Genomic DNA, 19,427 nt, shown 5'->3' with positions numbered 1-19,427 from the left:
TAATAACTCCTCTTACCACTACACTATATCTGACTGGTTAATAACTCCTCTTACCACTACACTATATCTGACTGGGTTAATAACTCCTCTTACCACTACACTATATCTGACTGGTTAATAACTCCTCTTACCACTACACTATATCTGACTGGTTAATAACTCCTCTTACCACTACACTATATCTGACTGGTTAATAACTCCTCTTACCACTACACTATATCTGACTGGTTAATAACTCCTCTTACCACTACACTATATCTGACTGGTTAATAACTCCTCTTACCACTACACTATATCTGACTGGGTAAATAACCCCTCTTACCACTATATCTGACTGGTTAATAACTCCTCTTACCACTATATCTGACTGGGTTAATAACTCCTCTTACCACTATATCTGACTGGTTAATAACTCCTCTTACCACTATATCTGACTGGTTAATAACTCCTCTTACCACTATATCTGACTGGGTTAATAACTCCTCTTACCACTACACTATATCTGACTGGTTAATAACTCCTCTTACCACTATATCTGACTGGGTTAATAACTCCTCTTACCACTACACTATATCTGACTGGTTAATAACTCCTCTTACCACTACACTATATCTGACTGGGTTAATAACTCCTCTTACCACTACACTATATCTGACTGGTTAATAACTCCTCTTACCACTACACTATATCTGACTGGTTAATAACTCCTCTTACCACTACACTATATCTGACTGGTTAATAACTCCTCTTACCACTACACTATATCTGACTGGTTAATAACTCCTCTTACCACTACACTATATCTGACTGGGTTAATAACTCCTCTTACCACTATATCTGACTGGTTAATAACTCCTCTTACCACTATATCTGACTGGTTAATAACTCCTCTTACCACTACACTATATCTGACTGGGTTAATAACTCCTCTTACCACTACACTATATCTGACTGGTTAATAACTCCTCTTACCAATTTATCTGACTGGTTAATAACTCCTCTTACCACTACACTATATCTGACTGGGTTAATAACTCCTCTTACCACTACACTATATCTGACTGGGTTAATAACTCCTCTTACCACTACACTATATCTGACTGGGTTAATAACTCCTCTTACCACTACACTATATCTGACTGGTTAATAACTCCTCTTACCACTACACTATATCTGACTGGTTAATAACTCCTCTTACCACTACACTATATCTGACTGGTTAATAACTCCTCTTACCACTACACTATATCTGACTGGGTTAATAACTCCTCCCACCACTACACTATATCTGACTGGGTTAATAACTCCTCTTACCACTACACTATATCTGACTGGTTAATAACTCCTCTTACCACTACACTATATCTGACTGGGTTAATAACTCCTCTCACCACTACACTATATCTGACTGGGTTAATAACTCCTCTTACCACTACACTATATCTGACTGGTTAATAACTCCTCTTACCACTACACTATATCTGACTGGGTTAATAACTCCTCTTACCACTACACTATATCTGACTGGTTAATAACTCCTCTTACCACTACATATCTGACTGGTTAATAACTCCTCTTACCACTACACTATATCTGACTGGTTAATAACTCCTCTTACCACTATATCTGACTGGTTAATAACTCCTCTTACCACTACACTATATCTGACTGGGTTAATAACTCCTCTTACCACTACACTATATCTGACTGGGTTAATAACTCCTCTTACCACTACACTATATCTGACTGGTTAATAACTCCTCTTACCACTACACTATATCTGACTGGTTAATAACTCCTCTTACCACTACACTATATCTGACTGGGTAAATAACCCCTCTTACCACTATATCTGACTGGTTAATAACTCCTCTTACCACTACACTATATCTGACTGGTTAATAATTCCTCTTACCACTATATCTGACTGGGTTAATAACTCCTCTTACCACTATATCTGACTGGTTAATAACTCCTCTTACCACTACACTATATCTGACTGGTTAATAACTCCTCTTACCACTACACTATATCTGACTGCTTAATAACTCCTCTTACCACTACACTATATCTGACTGGTTAATAACTCCTCTTACCACTACACTATATCTGACTGGTTAATAACTCCTCTTACCACTACACTATATCTGACTGGGTTAATAACTCCTCTTACCACTACACTATATCTGACTGGGTTAATAACTCCTCTTACCACTACACTATATCTGACTGGGTTAATAACTCCTCTTACCACTACACTATATCTGACTGGGTTAATAACTCCTCTTACCACTACACTATATCTGACTGGTTAATAACTCCTCTTACCACTACACTATATCTGACTGGGTTAATAACTCCTCTTACCACTACACTATATCTGACTGGGTTAATAACTCCTCTTACCACTACACTATATCTGACTGGGTTAATAACTCCTCTTACCACTACACTATATCTGACTGGGTTAATAACTCCTCTTACCACTACACTATATCTGACTGGTTAATAACTCCTCTTACCACTACACTATATCTGACTGGGTTAATAACTCCTCTTACCACTACACTATATCTGACTGGGTTAATAACTCCTCTTACCACTACACTATATCTGACTGGGTTAATAACTCCTCTTACCACTACACTATATCTGACTGGGTTAATAACTCCTCTTACCACTACACTATATCTGACTGGGTTAATAACTCCTCTTACCACTACACTATATCTGACTGGTTAATAACTCCTCTTACCACTACACTATATCTGACTGGGTTAATAACTCCTCTTACCACTACACTATATCTGACTGGGTTAATAACTCCTCTTACCACTACACTATATCTGACTGGTTAATAACTCCTCTTACCAATTTATCTGACTGGTTAATAACTCCTCTTACCACTACACTATATCTGACTGGGTTAATAACTCCTCTTACCACTACACTATATCTGACTGGTTAATAACTCCTCTCACCACTATTTATCTGACTGGTTAATAACTCCTCTTACCACTACGCTATATCTGACTGGGTTAATAACTCCTCTTACCACTACACTATATCTGACTGGGTTAATAACTCCTCTTACCACTACACTATATCTGACTGGGTTAATAACTCCTCTTACCACTACACTATATCTGACTGGTTAATAACTCCTCTTACCACTACACTATATCTGACTGGGTTAATAACTCCTCTTACCACTACACTATATCTGACTGGGTTAATAACTCCTCACCACTACACTATATCTGACTGGGTTAATAACTCCTCACCACTACACTATATCTGACTGGGTTAATAACTCCTCTTACCACTACACTATATCTGACTGGTTAATAACTCCTCTTACCACTACACTATATCTGACTGGTTTAATATCTCCTCTTACCACTACACTATATCTGACTGGTTAATAACTCCTCTTACCACTACACTATATCTGACTGGTTAATAACTCCTCTTACCACTACACTATATCTGACTGGTTAATAACTCCTCTTACCACTACACTATATCTGACTGGTTAATAACTCCTCTTACCACTACACTATATCTGACTGGGTTAATAACTCCTCTTACCACTACACTATATCTGACTGGTTAATAACTCCTCTTACCACTACACTATATCTGACTGGGTTAATAACTCCTCTTACCACTACACTATATCTGACTGGTTAATAACTCCTCTTACCACTATACTATATCTGACTGGTTAATAACTCCTCACCACTACACTATATCTGACTGGGTTAATAACTCCTCTTACCACTACACTATATCTGACTGGGTTAATAACTCCTCTTACCACTACACTATATCTGACTGGTTAATAACTCCTCTTACCACTACACTATATCTGACTGGTTAATAACTCCTCTTACCACTACACTATATCTGACTGGTTAATAACTCCTCTTACCACTACACTATATCTGACTGGTTAATAACTCCTCTTACCACTACACTATATCTGACTGGTTAATAACTCCTCTTACCACTACACTATATCTGACTGGTTAATAACTCCTCTTACCACTACACTATATCTGACTGGGTTAATAACTCCTCTTACCACTATATCTGACTGGGTTAATAACTCCTCTTACCACTATATCTGACTGGTTAATAACTCCTCTTACCACTATATCTGACTGGGTTAATAACTCCTCTTACCACTACACTATATCTGACTGGGTTAATAACTCCTCTTACCACTACACTATATCTGACTGGTTAATAACTCCTCTTACCACTATATCTGACTGGGTTAATAACTCCTCTTACCACTACACTATATCTGACTGGGTTAATAACTCCTCTTACCACTACACTATATCTGACTGGGTTAATAACTCCTCTTACCACTACACTATATCTGACTGGTTAATAACTCCTCTTACCACTACACTATATCTGACTGGTTAATAACTCCTCTTACCACTACACTATATCTGACTGGTTAATAACTCCTCTTACCACTACACTATATCTGACTGGTTAATAACTCCTCTTACCACTACACTATATCTGACTGGGTTAATAACTCCTCTTACCACTATATCTGACTGGTTAATAACTCCTCTTACCACTATATCTGACTGGTTAATAACTCCTCTTACCACTACACTATATCTGACTGGTTAATAACTCCTCTTACCAATTTATCTGACTGGTTAATAACTCCTCTTACCACTACACTATATCTGACTGGGTTAATAACTCCTCTTACCACTACACTATATCTGACTGGGTTAATAACTCCTCTTACCACTACACTATATCTGACTGGGTTAATAACTCCTCTTACCACTACACTATATCTGACTGGTTAATAACTCCTCTTACCACTACACTATATCTGACTGGTTAATAACTCCTCTCACCACTACACTATATCTGACTGGTTAATAACTCCTCTTACCACTACACTATATCTGACTGGGTTAATAACTCCTCCCACCACTACACTATATCTGACTGGGTTAATAACTCCTCTTACCACTACACTATATCTGACTGGTTAATAACTCCTCTTACCACTACACTATATCTGACTGGGTTAATAACTCCTCTCACCACTACACTATATCTGACTGGGTTAATAACTCCTCTTACCACTACACTATATCTGACTGGTTAATAACTCCTCTTACCACTACACTATATCTGACTGGGTTAATAACTCCTCTTACCACTACACTATATCTGACTGGTTAATAACTCCTCTTACCACTATATCTGACTGGTTAATAACTCCTCTTACCACTACACTATATCTGACTGGTTAATAACTCCTCTTACCACTATATCTGACTGGTTAATAACTCCTCTTACCACTACACTATATCTGACTGGGTTAATAACTCCTCTTACCACTACACTATATCTGACTGGGTTAATAACTCCTCTTACCACTACACTATATCTGACTGGTTAATAACTCCTCTTACCACTACACTATATCTGACTGGTTAATAACTCCTCTTACCACTACACTATATCTGACTGGGTAATAACCCCTCTTACCACTATATCTGACTGGTTAATAACTCCTCTTACCACTACACTATATCTGACTGGTTAATAACTCCTCTTACCACTACATATCTGACTGGGTTAATAACTCCTCTTACCACTATATCTGACTGGTTAATAACTCCTCTTACCACTACACTATATCTGACTGGTTAATAACTCCTCTTACCACTACACTATATCTGACTGCGTTAATAACTCCTCTTACCACTACACTATATCTGACTGGTTAATAACTCCTCTTACCACTACACTATATCTGACTGGTTAATAACTCCTCTTACCACTACACTATATCTGACTGGGTTAATAACTCCTCTTACCACTACACTATATCTGACTGGGTTAATAACTCCTCTTACCACTACACTATATCTGACTGGGTTAATAACTCCTCTTACCACTACACTATATCTGACTGGGTTAATAACTCCTCTTACCACTACACTATATCTGACTGGTTAATAACTCCTCTTACCACTACACTATATCTGACTGGGTTAATAACTCCTCTTACCACTACACTATATCTGACTGGGTTAATAACTCCTCTTACCACTACACTATATCTGACTGGGTTAATAACTCCTCTTACCACTACACTATATCTGACTGGGTTAATAACTCCTCTTACCACTACACTATATCTGACTGGTTAATAACTCCTCTTACCACTACACTATATCTGACTGGGTTAATAACTCCTCTTACCACTACACTATATCTGACTGGGTTAATAACCCCTCTTACCACTACACTATATCTGACTGGGTTAATAACTCCTCTTACCACTACACTATATCTGACTGGGTTAATAACTCCTCTTACCACTACACTATATCTGACTGGGTTAATAACTCCTCTTACCACTACACTATATCTGACTGGTTAATAACTCCTCTTACCACTAATATCTGACTGGTTAATAACTCCTCTTACCACTACACTATATCTGACTGGTTAATAACTCCTCTTACCACTATATCTGACTGGTTAATAACTCCTCTTACCACTACACTATATCTGACTGGGTTAATAACTCCTCTTACCACTACACTATATCTGACTGGGTTAATAACTCCTCTTACCACTACACTATATCTGACTGGTTAATAACTCCTCTTACCACTACACTATATCTGACTGGGTTAATAACTCCTCTTACCACTACACTATATCTGACTGGTTAATAACTCCTCTTACCACTACACTATATCTGACTGGTTTAATATCTCCTCTTACCACTACACTATATCTGACTGGTTAATAACTCCTCTTACCACTACACTATATCTGACTGGTTAATAACTCCTCTTACCACTACACTATATCTGACTGGTTAATAACTCCTCTTACCACTACACTATATCTGACTGGGTTAATAACTCCTCTTACCACTACACTATATCTGACTGGGTTAATAACTCCTCTTACCACTACACTATATCTGACTGGTTAATAACTCCTCTTACCACTACACTATATCTGACTGGTTAATAACTCCTCTTACCACTACACTATATCTGACTGGGTTAATAACTCCTCTTACCACTACACTATATCTGACTGGTTAATAACTCCTCTACCACTACACTATATCTGACTGGGTTAATAACTCCTCTTACCACTACACTATATCTGACTGGGTTAATAACTCCTCTTACCACTACACTATATCTGACTGGGTTAATAACTCCTCTTACCACTACACTATATCTGACTGGGTTAATAACTCCTCTTACCACTATACTATATCTGACTGGTTAATAACTCCTCTTACCACTACACTATATCTGACTGGTTAATAACTCCTCTTACCACTACACTATATCTGACTGGTTAATAACTCCTCTTACCACTACACTATATCTGACTGGTTAATAACTCCTCTTACCACTACACTATATCTGACTGGTTAATAACTCCTCTTACCACTACACTATATCTGACTGGGTTAATAACTCCTCTTACCACTATATCTGACTGGGTTAATAACTCCTCTTACCACTATATCTGACTGGGTTAATAACTCCTCTTACCACTACACTATATCTGACTGGTTAATAACTCCTCTTACCACTACACTATATCTGACTGGGTTAATAACTCCTCTTACCACTACACTATATCTGACTGGTTAATAACTCCTCTTACCACTACACTATATCTGACTGGGTTAATAACTCCTCTCACCACTACACTATATCTGACTGGGTTAATAACTCCTCTTACCACACACTATATCTGACTGGGTTAATAACTCCTCTTACCACTACACTATATCTGACTGGTTAATAACTCCTCTTACCACTACACTATATCTGACTGGGTAAATAACCCCTCTTACCACTACACTATATCTGACTGGGTTAATAACTCCTCTCACCACTACACTATATCTGACTGGGTTAATAACTCCTCTTACCACTACACTATATCTGACTGGTTAATAACTCCTCTTACCACTACACTATATCTGACTGGTTAATAACTCCTCTTACCACTACACTATATCTGACTGGTTAATAACTCCTCTTACCACTAACTATATCTGACTGGTTAATAACTCCTCTCACCACTACACTATATCTGACTGGGTTAATAACTCCTCTTACCACTACACTATATCTGACTGGGTTAATAACTCCTCTTACCACTACACTATATCTGACTGGTTAATAACTCCTCTTACCACTACACTATATCTGACTGGGTTAATACCTCCTCTTACCACTACACTATATCTGACTGGTTAATAACTCCTCTTACCACTACACTATATCTGACTGGGTTAATAACTCCTCTTACCACTACACTATATCTGACTGGGTTAATAACTCCTCTTACCACTACACTATATCTGACTGGTTAATAACTCCTCTTACCACTACACTATATCTGACTGGTTAATAACTCCTCTTACCACTACACTATATCTGACTGGTTAATAACTCCTCTTACCACTACACTATATCTGACTGGTTAATAACTCCTCTTACCACTACACTATATCTGACTGGGTTAATAACTCCTCTTACCACTACATATCTGACTGGTTAATAACTCCCTCTTACCACTACACTATATCTGACTGGTTAATAACTCCTCTTACCACTACACTATATCTGACTGGGTTAATAACTCCTCTTACCACTACACTATATCTGACTGGTTAATAACTCCTCTTACCACTACACTATATCTGACTGGGTTAATAACTCCTCTCACCACTACACTATATCTGACTGGGTTAATAACTCCTCTTACCACTACACTATATCTGACTGGTTAATAACCCCTCCTACCACGCTATATCTGACTGGTTAATAACTCCTCTTACCACCACTATATCTGACTGGGTTAATAACTCCTCTTACCACTATATCTGGACTGGTTAATAACTCCTCTTACCACTACACTATATCTGACTGGGTTAATAACTCCTCTTACCACTACACTATATCTGACTGGTTAATAACTCCTCTTACCACTACACTATATCTGACTGGGTAAATAACCCCTCTTACCGCTATATCTGACTGGTTAATAACTCCTCTTACCACTATATCTGACTGGGTTAATAACTCCTCTTACCACTATATCTGACTGGTTAATAACTCCTCTTACCACTACACTATATCTGACTGGGTTAATAACTCCTCTTACCACTACACTATATCTGACTGGTTAATAACTCCTCTTACCACTACACTATATCTGACTGGTTAATAACTCCTCTTACCACTACACTATATCTGACTGGGTTAATAACTCCTCTTACCACTACACTATATCTGACTGGGTTAATAACTCCTCTTACCACTACACTATATCTGACTGGTTAATAACTCCTCTTACCACTACTATATCTGACTGGGTTAATAACTCCTCTTACCACTACACTATATCTGACTGGGTTAATAACTCCTCTTACCACTACACTATATCTGACTGGTTAATAACTCCTCTTACCACTACACATATCTGACTGGTTAATAACTCCTCTTACCACTACACTATATCTGACTGGGTTAATAACTCCTCTACCCTACACTATATCTGACTGGTTAATAACTCCTCTTACCACTACACTATATCTGACTGGGTTAATAACTCCTCTTACCACTACACTATATCTGACTGGGTTAATAACTCCTCTTACCACTACACTATATCTGACTGGGTTAATAACTCCTCTTACCACTACACTATATCTGACTGGTTAATAACTCCTCTTACCACTACACTATATCTGACTGGGTAAATAACCCCTCTTAACCACTATATCTGACTGGGTTAATAACTCCTCTTACCACTACACTTATCTGACTCTGTTAATAACTCCTCTTACACACTATATCTGACTGGTTAATAACTCCTCTTACCACTACACTATATCTGACTGGGTTAATAACTCCTCTTACCACTACACTATATCTGACTGGTTAATAACTCCTCTTACCACTACACTATATCTGACTGGTTAATAACTCCTCTTACCACTACACTATATCTGACTGGTTAATAACTCCTCTTACCACTACACTATATCTGACTGGTTAATAACTCCTCTCACCACTACACTATATCTGACTGGGTTTATAACTCCTCCCACCACTACACTATATCTGACTGGGTTAATAACTCCTCTTACCACTACACTATATCTGACTGGGTTAATAACTCCTCTTACCACTACACTATATCTGACTGGTTAATAACTCCTCTTACCACTACACTATATCTGACTGGTTAATAACTCCTCTTACCACTACACTATATCTGACTGGGTTAATAACTCCTCTTACCACTACACTATATCTGACTGGTTAATAACTCCTCTTACCACTACACTATATCTGACTGGTTAATAACTCCTCTTACCACTACACTATATCTGACTGGTTAATAACTCCTCTTACCACTACACTATATCTGACTGGTTAATAACTCCTCTTACCACTACACTATATCTGACTGGTTAATAACTCCTCTTACCACTACAGTGAGGGAAAACAAGTATTTGATCCCCTGCTGATTTTGTACGTTTGCCCACTGACAAAGAAATGATCAGTCTATAATTTTAATGGTAGGTTTATTTGAACAGTGAGAGACAGAATAACAACAAAAAAATCCTTCTGGATGATAGCGAGGTGAACAGGCAGTGGCTCGGGTGGTTGATATCCTTGATTATCTTTTTGGCCTTCCTGCGACATCGGGTGCTGTAGGTTTCCTGGAGGGCAGGTAGTTTGCCCCCGGTGATGCGTTGGGCAGACCGCACCACCCTCTGGAGAGCCCTGTGGTTGCGGGCGGTGCAGTTGCCATACCAGGTGGTGATACAGCCCGACAGGATGCTCTCAATTGTGCATCTGTTAAAGTTTGTGAGGGTTTTAGGTGCCATGCCAAATTTCTTCAGCCTCCTGTCTGTGTGGGTGGACAATTTCAGATCGTCAGTGATGTGTACACCGAGGAACTTGAAGCTTTCCACCTTCTCCACTGCGGTCCCGTCAATGTGGATAGGAGGGTGCACCCTCTGCTGTTTCCTGAAGTCCACGATCATCTCCTTTGTTTTGTTGACATTGAGTGAGAGGTTATTTTCCTGGCACCACATTCCCAGAGCCCTCACCTCCTCCCTGTAGGCTGTCTCATCATTGTTGGTATTCAGGCCTACTACTGTTGTCGTCTTCAAACTTGATGATTGAGTTGGAGGCGTGCTTGGCCACGCAGTCACGGGTGAACAGCAGGTAGCTTAGTGGTTAAGAGCGTTGTGCCAGTAACCGAAAGGTCGCTGGTTCTAATCCCCGAGCCGACTAGGTGAAAAATCTGTCAATGTGCCCTTGAGCAAGGCACTTAACCCTAATTGCTCCTGTAAGTCGCTCTGGATAAGAGCGTCTGCTAAATGACAAAAAAAAAAAAAAAAAAAACAGGGAGTTCAGGAGGGGGCTGAGCACACACCCTTGTGGGGCCCCAGTGTTGAGGATCAGCGTAGTGGAGGTGTTGTTTCCAACCTTCACCACCTGGGGCGGCCCGTCAGGAAGTCCAGGACCCAGTTGCACAGGGCGGGGTTCGGACCCAGGACCCCGAGCTTAATGATGAGCTTGGAGGGTACTAGGGTGTTGAATGCTGAGCTATAGTCAATGAACAGCATTCTTACATAGGTATTCCTCTTGTCCAGAGGGGATAGGGCAGTGTGCAGTGTGATGGCGATTGCATCGTCTGTGGATCTATTGGGGGTGGTAAGCAAATTGAAGTGGGTCTAGGGTGACAGGTAAGGTAGAGGTGATATGATCCTTAACTAACCTCTCAAAGCACTTCATGATGACAGAGGTGAGTGCTACGGGGCAATAGTCATTTAGTTCAGTTACCTTTGCTTTCATGGGAACAGGAACAATGGTGGACATCTTGAAGGAAGTGGGGACAGCAGACTGGAATAGGGAGAGATTGAATATGTCTGTAAACACTCCAGCCAGCATGCTCTGAGGACACGGCTAGGGATGCCGTCTGGGCCGGCAGCCTTGCGAGGGTTAACACGCTTAAATGTCTTACTCACGTCGGCCACGGAGAAGGAGAGGCCACAGTCCTTGGTAGCGGGCCGCGTCGGTGGCACTGAGTTATCCTCAAAGCGGGCGAAGAAGGTGTTTAGCTTGTCTGGAAGCGAGACGTCGGTGTCTGAGACATGGCTGGTTTTCCCTTTGTAGTCCGTGATTTGTCTGTAGACCCTGCCACGTACGTCTCGTGTCTGAGCCGTTGAATTGCGACTCCACTTTGTCTCTGTACTGACGTTTTGCCTGTTAACTACACTGTTTTGTATTCGGCCATATTCCCAGTCACCTTGCCATGGTTAAATGCGGAGGTTCGCGCTTTCAGTTTTGCGAATGCTGCCATCTATCCACGGTTTCTGGTTTGGATAGGTTTTAGTTGTCACAGTGGGTACAACATCTCCTATACACTTCCTGATGAACTCAGTCACCGTATCCGTGTATTCATCACTGGGTGAAACAGTCATTATCTTGATGTTTAGTGACTCCACCACGTCACTGGGTGAAACAGTCATTATCTCCTGTAGGTGCAACCCATACTACTTTGCCAATACTTTGTGGCACCGTCTGGTGATTGTGCTTCTCTCTCTCTCTCTCTCTCTCTCTCTCTCTCTCTCTCTGTCTCTCTCTGTCTCTCTCTGTCTCTCTCTGTCTCTCTCTGTCTCTCTCTGTCTCTCTCTGTCTCTCTCTCTCTCTCTCTCTCTGTCTCTCTCTCTCAATGTTGAATATCTATGTAGGCTGAATTAGGAATTCAAATTTCTGCTGTTAGGAAGAGAATACGACGTTATGCAGAACAATATGTTGGTAGGACAAGGTTCTGTATATTTGTTCACATGGAAGTCAGGATGTATGTTTACTACAGGTTAATGAGGCAATACAAATGTGATGTGACTAAAATGGAAGGGCATTTAGTTGACTAAAATGGCCCCCTTTTCGATCATTTTGACAATAACTAGACTAAATAATTATTCAAATGACAAAAATGTGACTTAATGATGTTTTAGTCTAAATGACAAAGACTAAACTAAACCTAAACAAAGTGTGCTAAAATGAACCCTAACGAGACCGTATGTAGCCGGAAATCCACACCGAATATCATTCTGTTTAACTTCACTGATTCAGTCTGGACCTGCCTTCATCGAAAGTGATATTAGCTGTCATGATTCCAGGCTAACCAAGATGTCTGCAATTTGGTACAGAAGGCTTCATTATTCCCTGTAAGCATTGTTACTAAATGTATGGTTTCTCTGCTTGGCTACTGCCACCCTGGCAGATGGGAACCCAGGGATATGACGCTCTTAACACAGTCGGTCTAAAACGCTCCAGATTCTCACTTGTTTTCTGCCTTGTGAATTACAGTTCAGAAATGTCAATCACATAACCAGGATTTCTTCAATATTGTACTGGATTATCCTCTATTAAAATTAAACCTATTTCGTCTTCAGAACTGAACTGATTTAGAGACCTGTGTACATACTATAACTGTGTCACAACCCCGTTCCCCCACTACACTCCAGGGCATGTTATTGTTTATATGAAATATCTGTATTTTCTCCCAGCTACAACGGAGACTAATGAAATGTTATTTCCACCCCAGCTATGAACGAGTGGCAGGGTTAGTCTGTTGACGTTACAGATTGGACCTTTTAATGACACAACCATATTCTCTGTCCCCTGCAGCTGATGAAGACTATGAACAAGTCCAATGAGCACGTCTTGGCCATGGGGGCGTGTTTCAACGAGCGGGCCGACTCCCACCTGGTGTGTGTTCAGAACGACGACGGAAACTACCAGACACAGGCCATCAGCATTCACCACCAACCACGCAAAGGTAGACACACACACACACACACACACACACACACACACACACACACACACACACACACACACACACACACACACACACACACACACACACACACACACACACACACACACAGACACAGGCCATCAGCATTCACCACCAACCACGCAAAGTTAGACACACACACACACACACACACACACACACACACACACACACACACACACACACACACACACAGACACAGGCCATCAGCATTCACCACCAACCACGCAAAGGTAGACACACACACACACACACACACACACACACACACACACACACCATGGGGAGTTCATAGTCTGTGACGTGGGACTAACCATAGATGGCGCTAGTGTTGAATCCCTTCAGATGGAAATGTCATGGTGACTAAAACCAATATTTATTGTTCTTTCTTCCAGTGACCGGCGCCTGCTTCTTTGTGTTCAGCGGTTCTCTAAAGGCAGGACACCTGGCCAAGACCAGCATCGTAGAAGGTACTCCAGTTTACCCACCTTTTTTTATTTGTGAATCGTGTGTACCCACCTGTTACACTAAATTTAGTGTTTTTTGCGGTGCTCAGGGTTTAGTTTACCCACATATTTTTTACCGTATAATTCCTGATGTTGATGGAGCGTACCTGTTATATATCTGTTGTTCCCCTGTAGATGGTGTGACATATAAGTGCCTTGCAAAAGTATTCATCCCCCTTGGCGTTTTTCCTATTTTGTTGCATTACGACAATGGAGTTTTCTTTATGGATTCTATTTGGATTTCATGTAATGGTCCTCTTGCTCAGTTGTGCACCGGGGCGTCCCACTCCTCTTTCTATTCTGGTTAGAGCCAGTTTGCGCTGTTTTGTGAAGGGAGTAGTACACAGACAAAAAAATTGCTTTTCTTTCGAAAACAAGGACATTTCTAAGTGTAAATAACGGAAAAGTGGTGCGTGCATATGTATTCACCCCCTTTGCTATGAAGCCCCTAAATAAGTCTGGTGCAACCAATTACCTTCAGAAGTCACATAATTAGTTAAATAAAGTCCACCTGTGTGCAATCTGTGTCACATGATCTCAGTATATATACACCTGTTCTGAAAGGCCCCAGAGTCTGCAACGCCACTAAGCAAGGGGCACCACCAAGCAAGCAGCACCATGAAGACCAAGGAGCTCTCCAAACAGGTCAGGGACAAAGTTGTGGAGAAGTACAGATCAGGGTTGGGTTATAAAAAAATATCAGAAACTTTGAACATCCCACGGAGCACCATTTTCTAAATCCATTATTAAAAAATTGTAAGAATATGGCACCACAACAAACCTGCCAAGAGAGGGCCGCCCACCAAAACTCACGGACCAGGCAAGGAGGGCATTAATCAGAGAGGCAACAAAGAGACCAAAGATAACCCTGAAGGAGCTGCAAAGCTCCACAGCGGAGATTGGAGTATCTGTCCATAGACCACTTTAAGCTGTACACTCCACAGAGCTGGGCTTTACGGAAGAGTGGCCAGAAAAAAGCCATTGCTTAAAGAAAAAAATAAGCAAAAAACGTTTGGTGTTCGCCAAAAGCCATGTGGGAGACTCCCCAAACATATGGAAGAAGGTACTCTGGTCAGATGAGACTAAAATTGAGCTTTTTGGCCATCAAGGAAAACGCTATGTCTGGCGCAAACCAACACCTCTCATCACCCCGAGAACACCATTTAAGGGGAAACATTTAAATGTCTTGGAATGGCCTAGTCAAAGCCCAGACCTCAATCCAATTGAGAATTTGTGGTATGACTTAAAGATTGCTGTACACCAGCGGAACCCATCCAACTTGAAAGAGCTGGAGCAGTTTTGCCTTGAAGAATGGGCAAAAATCCTAGTGGCTAGATGTGCCAAGCTTATAGAGACATACCCCAAGAGACTTGGGGGTGAATAGTTATGCACGCTCAAGTTTTCTGTTTTTTTGTCTTATTTCTTGTTTGTTTCACAATAAAAAATATTTTGCATCTTCAAAGTGATAGGGATGTTGTGTAAATCAAATGATACAACCCCCTAAAAAATCCATTTTAATTCCAGGTTGTACGGCAACAAAATCGAAAAGATGCCAAAGGGGGTGAATACTTTCGCAAGCCACTGTGCCTGTTGTTCCCCTGTAGACGGTGTGATGGTGTTATATATATATATATATATCTGTTGTTCCCCTGTAGATGGTGTGATGGTGCAAATCACAGGAGAAACTATGGACGCTCTACGGCAAGCCCTGAGGGACATGAAGGACTTTAGTGTCACCTGTGGTCTGGTAGACCAGGAGGACGGCCAGGAACACGTTCACATACAGTGGATAGATGATGACCTCAACTTCAATAAGGGGTGAGGGGGAAGGGGGAAAGGGGGAGGGAGGGAGGAGGGGGAGGGAGGAAGGAAGGGGTAAGGGGAGGGAGGGAGGAGGGGAAGGGGGAGAGAGTGAGGAGGGGGAGAGAGTGAGGGAGGAGGAGGGGAGGGAGGGAGGGAGGGAGAGGGGGAGGGAGGGGGAGGGAGTGAAAGAGGGAGGAACATGTTCATATTCAGTGGCTAGATGATGAACACAACTTCAATAAGGGCAGTGAGGGAAGGAAGAACATACAAAGAATAGGTTGACAATCACAACTTCAACAGGGGGTGAGTGTTTCCTGAATTCCAAATCAACTCCTAGCCCCTGAACTCCTGTAGATCTGAGGGGATTGGCTAGACATAAGCATTTTTTGTAATAGCTTCACCTTGCCTTCTGATTTGGGTGGGTGGAAAGGTAATGTTGCCATATTTCTTCCAATGATCCAATCCTCTCTCAATCTACAGGAGTGGCTAGAGGTTAGGGATCGATTTGGACTTTAAAAAATAGCTTTTCCCTCTTGCGTCCATCTATGCCCGACAGTAAGTGTTTTAACTAAACCTCCCTCCACAGAGTGATCAGTCCTATCGATGGGAAGTCTATGGAGTCCATCACCAGTGTGAAGGTCTTCCACGGGTCAGAGTTCAAGGCCAATGGGAAGGTCATCCGCTGGACAGAGGTATGTGACGTGTTGTCACCTCACCCTTCTCCCCGGAGGTGTGCACTCACTCACTCCCTCCCCTTCATGGATTTAAAAGGAATGGATTGGAGTTAGAAATATTGCTGGGGGAAAACACCTCATTTTAATTATTTGATTCCCTATTTGCATGGAGATAAATGCACTTAGATACATTTTAGATTTGCATGCACCAGTTCAGAGCCGGTTCTAACCATTCTGTTTCCCATGTCTCCAGGTCTTCTTCCTCCAGAGTGACGACCAGACCCAGCCCAACGGTCTGAGCGACCCTGCTGACCACAGCCGCCTGACGGAGAACGTGGCGAGGGCGTTCTGTGTGGCGCTGTGCCCGCACCTCAAACTGTTGAAGGAGGATGGCATGGCCAAGCTGAGCCTACGGGTCACCCTCGACTCAGACCAGGTACATGGGCTTTTTAATACATTTTCATCAAAGGTACAATCCAGAGTTCCTCTCTCCCTTGTGACAGCAGAGCAAGGGTTAAACACAATTGACACGATTTCAGCCAATCAGGACAGCCAGAGCATCGGTAAATTTTCTTCTAAACCAGGGTAAGAAACAACAACCTGTGAAGCAACAAGCTGTCTGTGATGACCTGGTCCCGGACTAGGTGACAGAGCAGTGTAGGTTTGTTCTACAGTAACCACTGTGCCTAGGATACCCAAACAGATGGATAATAACCACCTGTCTCTGTCTTGTTCCCAGGTGGGTTACCTGGCAGGCAGTAACGGCCAGCCTCTCCTCCCACAGTACCTGAGCGATCTGGACAGTACCCTGATCCCTGTCATCCACAGCGGGGCATGTCAACTCAGCGAGGGCCCCGTCGTCATGGAGCTGGTTTTCTACATCCTGGAGATGATCTCCTAGGAGACGGACGCACCGCCTGGCAACGGACCGCCTAGCAACGGACCTGCCCCACGTCTCCTGGTTCTCCCTCCCTCTCCCTCTCTCTCGGCCACCTCCTCTCTTTTTCCCCTCCATTCTGCCTCTCGCTCCCGCCTCCTGCTCTTCCATCCCTTCAGCTAGCTAATGTTGCTATTCCCTTCACCAGACAGACAGCTAGCTCTGCTGGTTAGCTACCAGCTAGCTAATGTTGCTATCCCTTCACCAGACAGACAGCTAGCTCTGCTGGTTAGCTACCAGCTAGCTAATGTTGCTATCCCTTCACCAGACAGACAGCTAGCTCTGCTGGTTAGCTACCAGCTAGCTAATGTTGCTATTCCCTTCACCAGACAGACAGCTAGCTCTGCTGGTTAGCTACCAGCTAGCTAATGTTGCTAACCCTTCACCAGACAGACAGCTAGCTCTGCTGGTTAGCTACCAGCTAGCTAATGTCGCTATTCCCTTCACCAGACAGACAGCTAGCTCTGCTGGTTAGCTACCAGCTAGCTAATGTTGCTATTCCCTTCACCAGACAGACAGCTAGCTCTGCTGGTTAGCTACCAGCTAGCTAATGTTGCTAACCCTTCACCAGACAGACAGCTAGCTCTGCTGGTTAGCTACCAGCTAGCTAATGTTGCTATTCCCTTCACCAGACAGACAGCTAGCTCTGCTGGTTAACTACCAGCTAGCTAATGTTGCTAACCCTTCACCAGACAGACAGCTAGCTCTGCTGGTTAGCTACCAGCTAGCTAATGTTGCTATTCCCTTCACCAGACAGACAGCTAGCTCTGCTGGTTAGCTACCAGCTAGCTAATGTTGCTATTCCCTTCACCAGACAGACAGCTAGCTCTGCTGGTTAGCTACCAGCTAGCTAATGTTGCTATTCCCTTCACCAGACAGACAGCTAGCTCTGCTCGTTAGCTACCAGCTAGCTAATGTTGCTAACCCTTCACCAGACAGACAGCTAGCTCTGCTGGTTAGCTACCAGCTAGCTAATGTTGCTATCCCTTCACCAGACAGACAGCTAGCTCTGCTGGTTAGCTACCAGCTAGCTAATGTTGCTAACCCTTTACCAGACAGACAGCTAGCTCTGCTCGTTAGCTACCAGCTAGCTAATGTTGCTAACCCTTCACCAGACAAACAGCTAGCTCTGCTCGTTAGCTACCAGCTAGCTAATGTTGCTAACCCTTCACCAGACAGACAGCTAGCTCTGCTGGTTAGCTACCAGCTAGCTAATGTTGCTAACCCTTCACCAGACAGACAGCTAGCTCTGCTCGTTAGCTACCAGCTAGCTAATGTTGCTAACCCTTCACCAGACAGACAGCTAGCTCTGCTGGTTAGCTACCAGCTAGCAAGCATCCCTCCACTCCACCTATGCACCATCTCTACTCTGCCCTTGGACCAGATCACATGATCCGGGAAGTCTGAGTAGCATTCCAGTTCCACTGTGGTAGCTAGAGGACAAAGCAGAAGCACTGCACTCTGGGAAATGTGGTCTCCGAAGGCCTTGTTGTAGCATGGGCGCTCCGAGGACCCCAGGGAGAGGTGTCCAGAGCTCTGCCTGATGAGACAGCACTTCTATCTCCG

At 42.3% G+C, this 19,427-nt stretch overlaps 1 protein-coding gene across 1 annotated transcript in view; it reads left to right on the top strand.

Annotated features, from left to right (window-relative positions):
- Positions 1-18,077, top strand: part of LOC121563733 (zinc finger FYVE domain-containing protein 9-like) — a 64,266-nt gene extending 46,189 nt beyond the window's left edge. Inside the window, exons 14-19 of the mRNA XM_045206047.1 lie at positions 13,770-13,920; positions 14,337-14,411; positions 16,103-16,265; positions 16,837-16,942; positions 17,178-17,360; positions 17,664-18,077. Of these exons, the coding sequence (XP_045061982.1) occupies positions 13,770-13,920; positions 14,337-14,411; positions 16,103-16,265; positions 16,837-16,942; positions 17,178-17,360; positions 17,664-17,825 (840 nt within the window). The 3' untranslated portion in view covers positions 17,826-18,077. The remainder of the gene's footprint in view (positions 1-13,769; positions 13,921-14,336; positions 14,412-16,102; positions 16,266-16,836; positions 16,943-17,177; positions 17,361-17,663) is intronic.
- The last annotated feature ends 1,350 nt before the right edge of the window (positions 18,078-19,427 follow it).

Source organism: Coregonus clupeaformis, chromosome 21 (assembly GCF_020615455.1).
Source record: "Coregonus clupeaformis isolate EN_2021a chromosome 21, ASM2061545v1, whole genome shotgun sequence".
Classification (NCBI taxonomy): domain Eukaryota; kingdom Metazoa; phylum Chordata; class Actinopteri; order Salmoniformes; family Salmonidae; genus Coregonus; species Coregonus clupeaformis.
The sequence above is the reverse complement of the archived record's forward strand: the minus strand, read 5'-3'. Positions and strand labels throughout refer to the sequence as shown.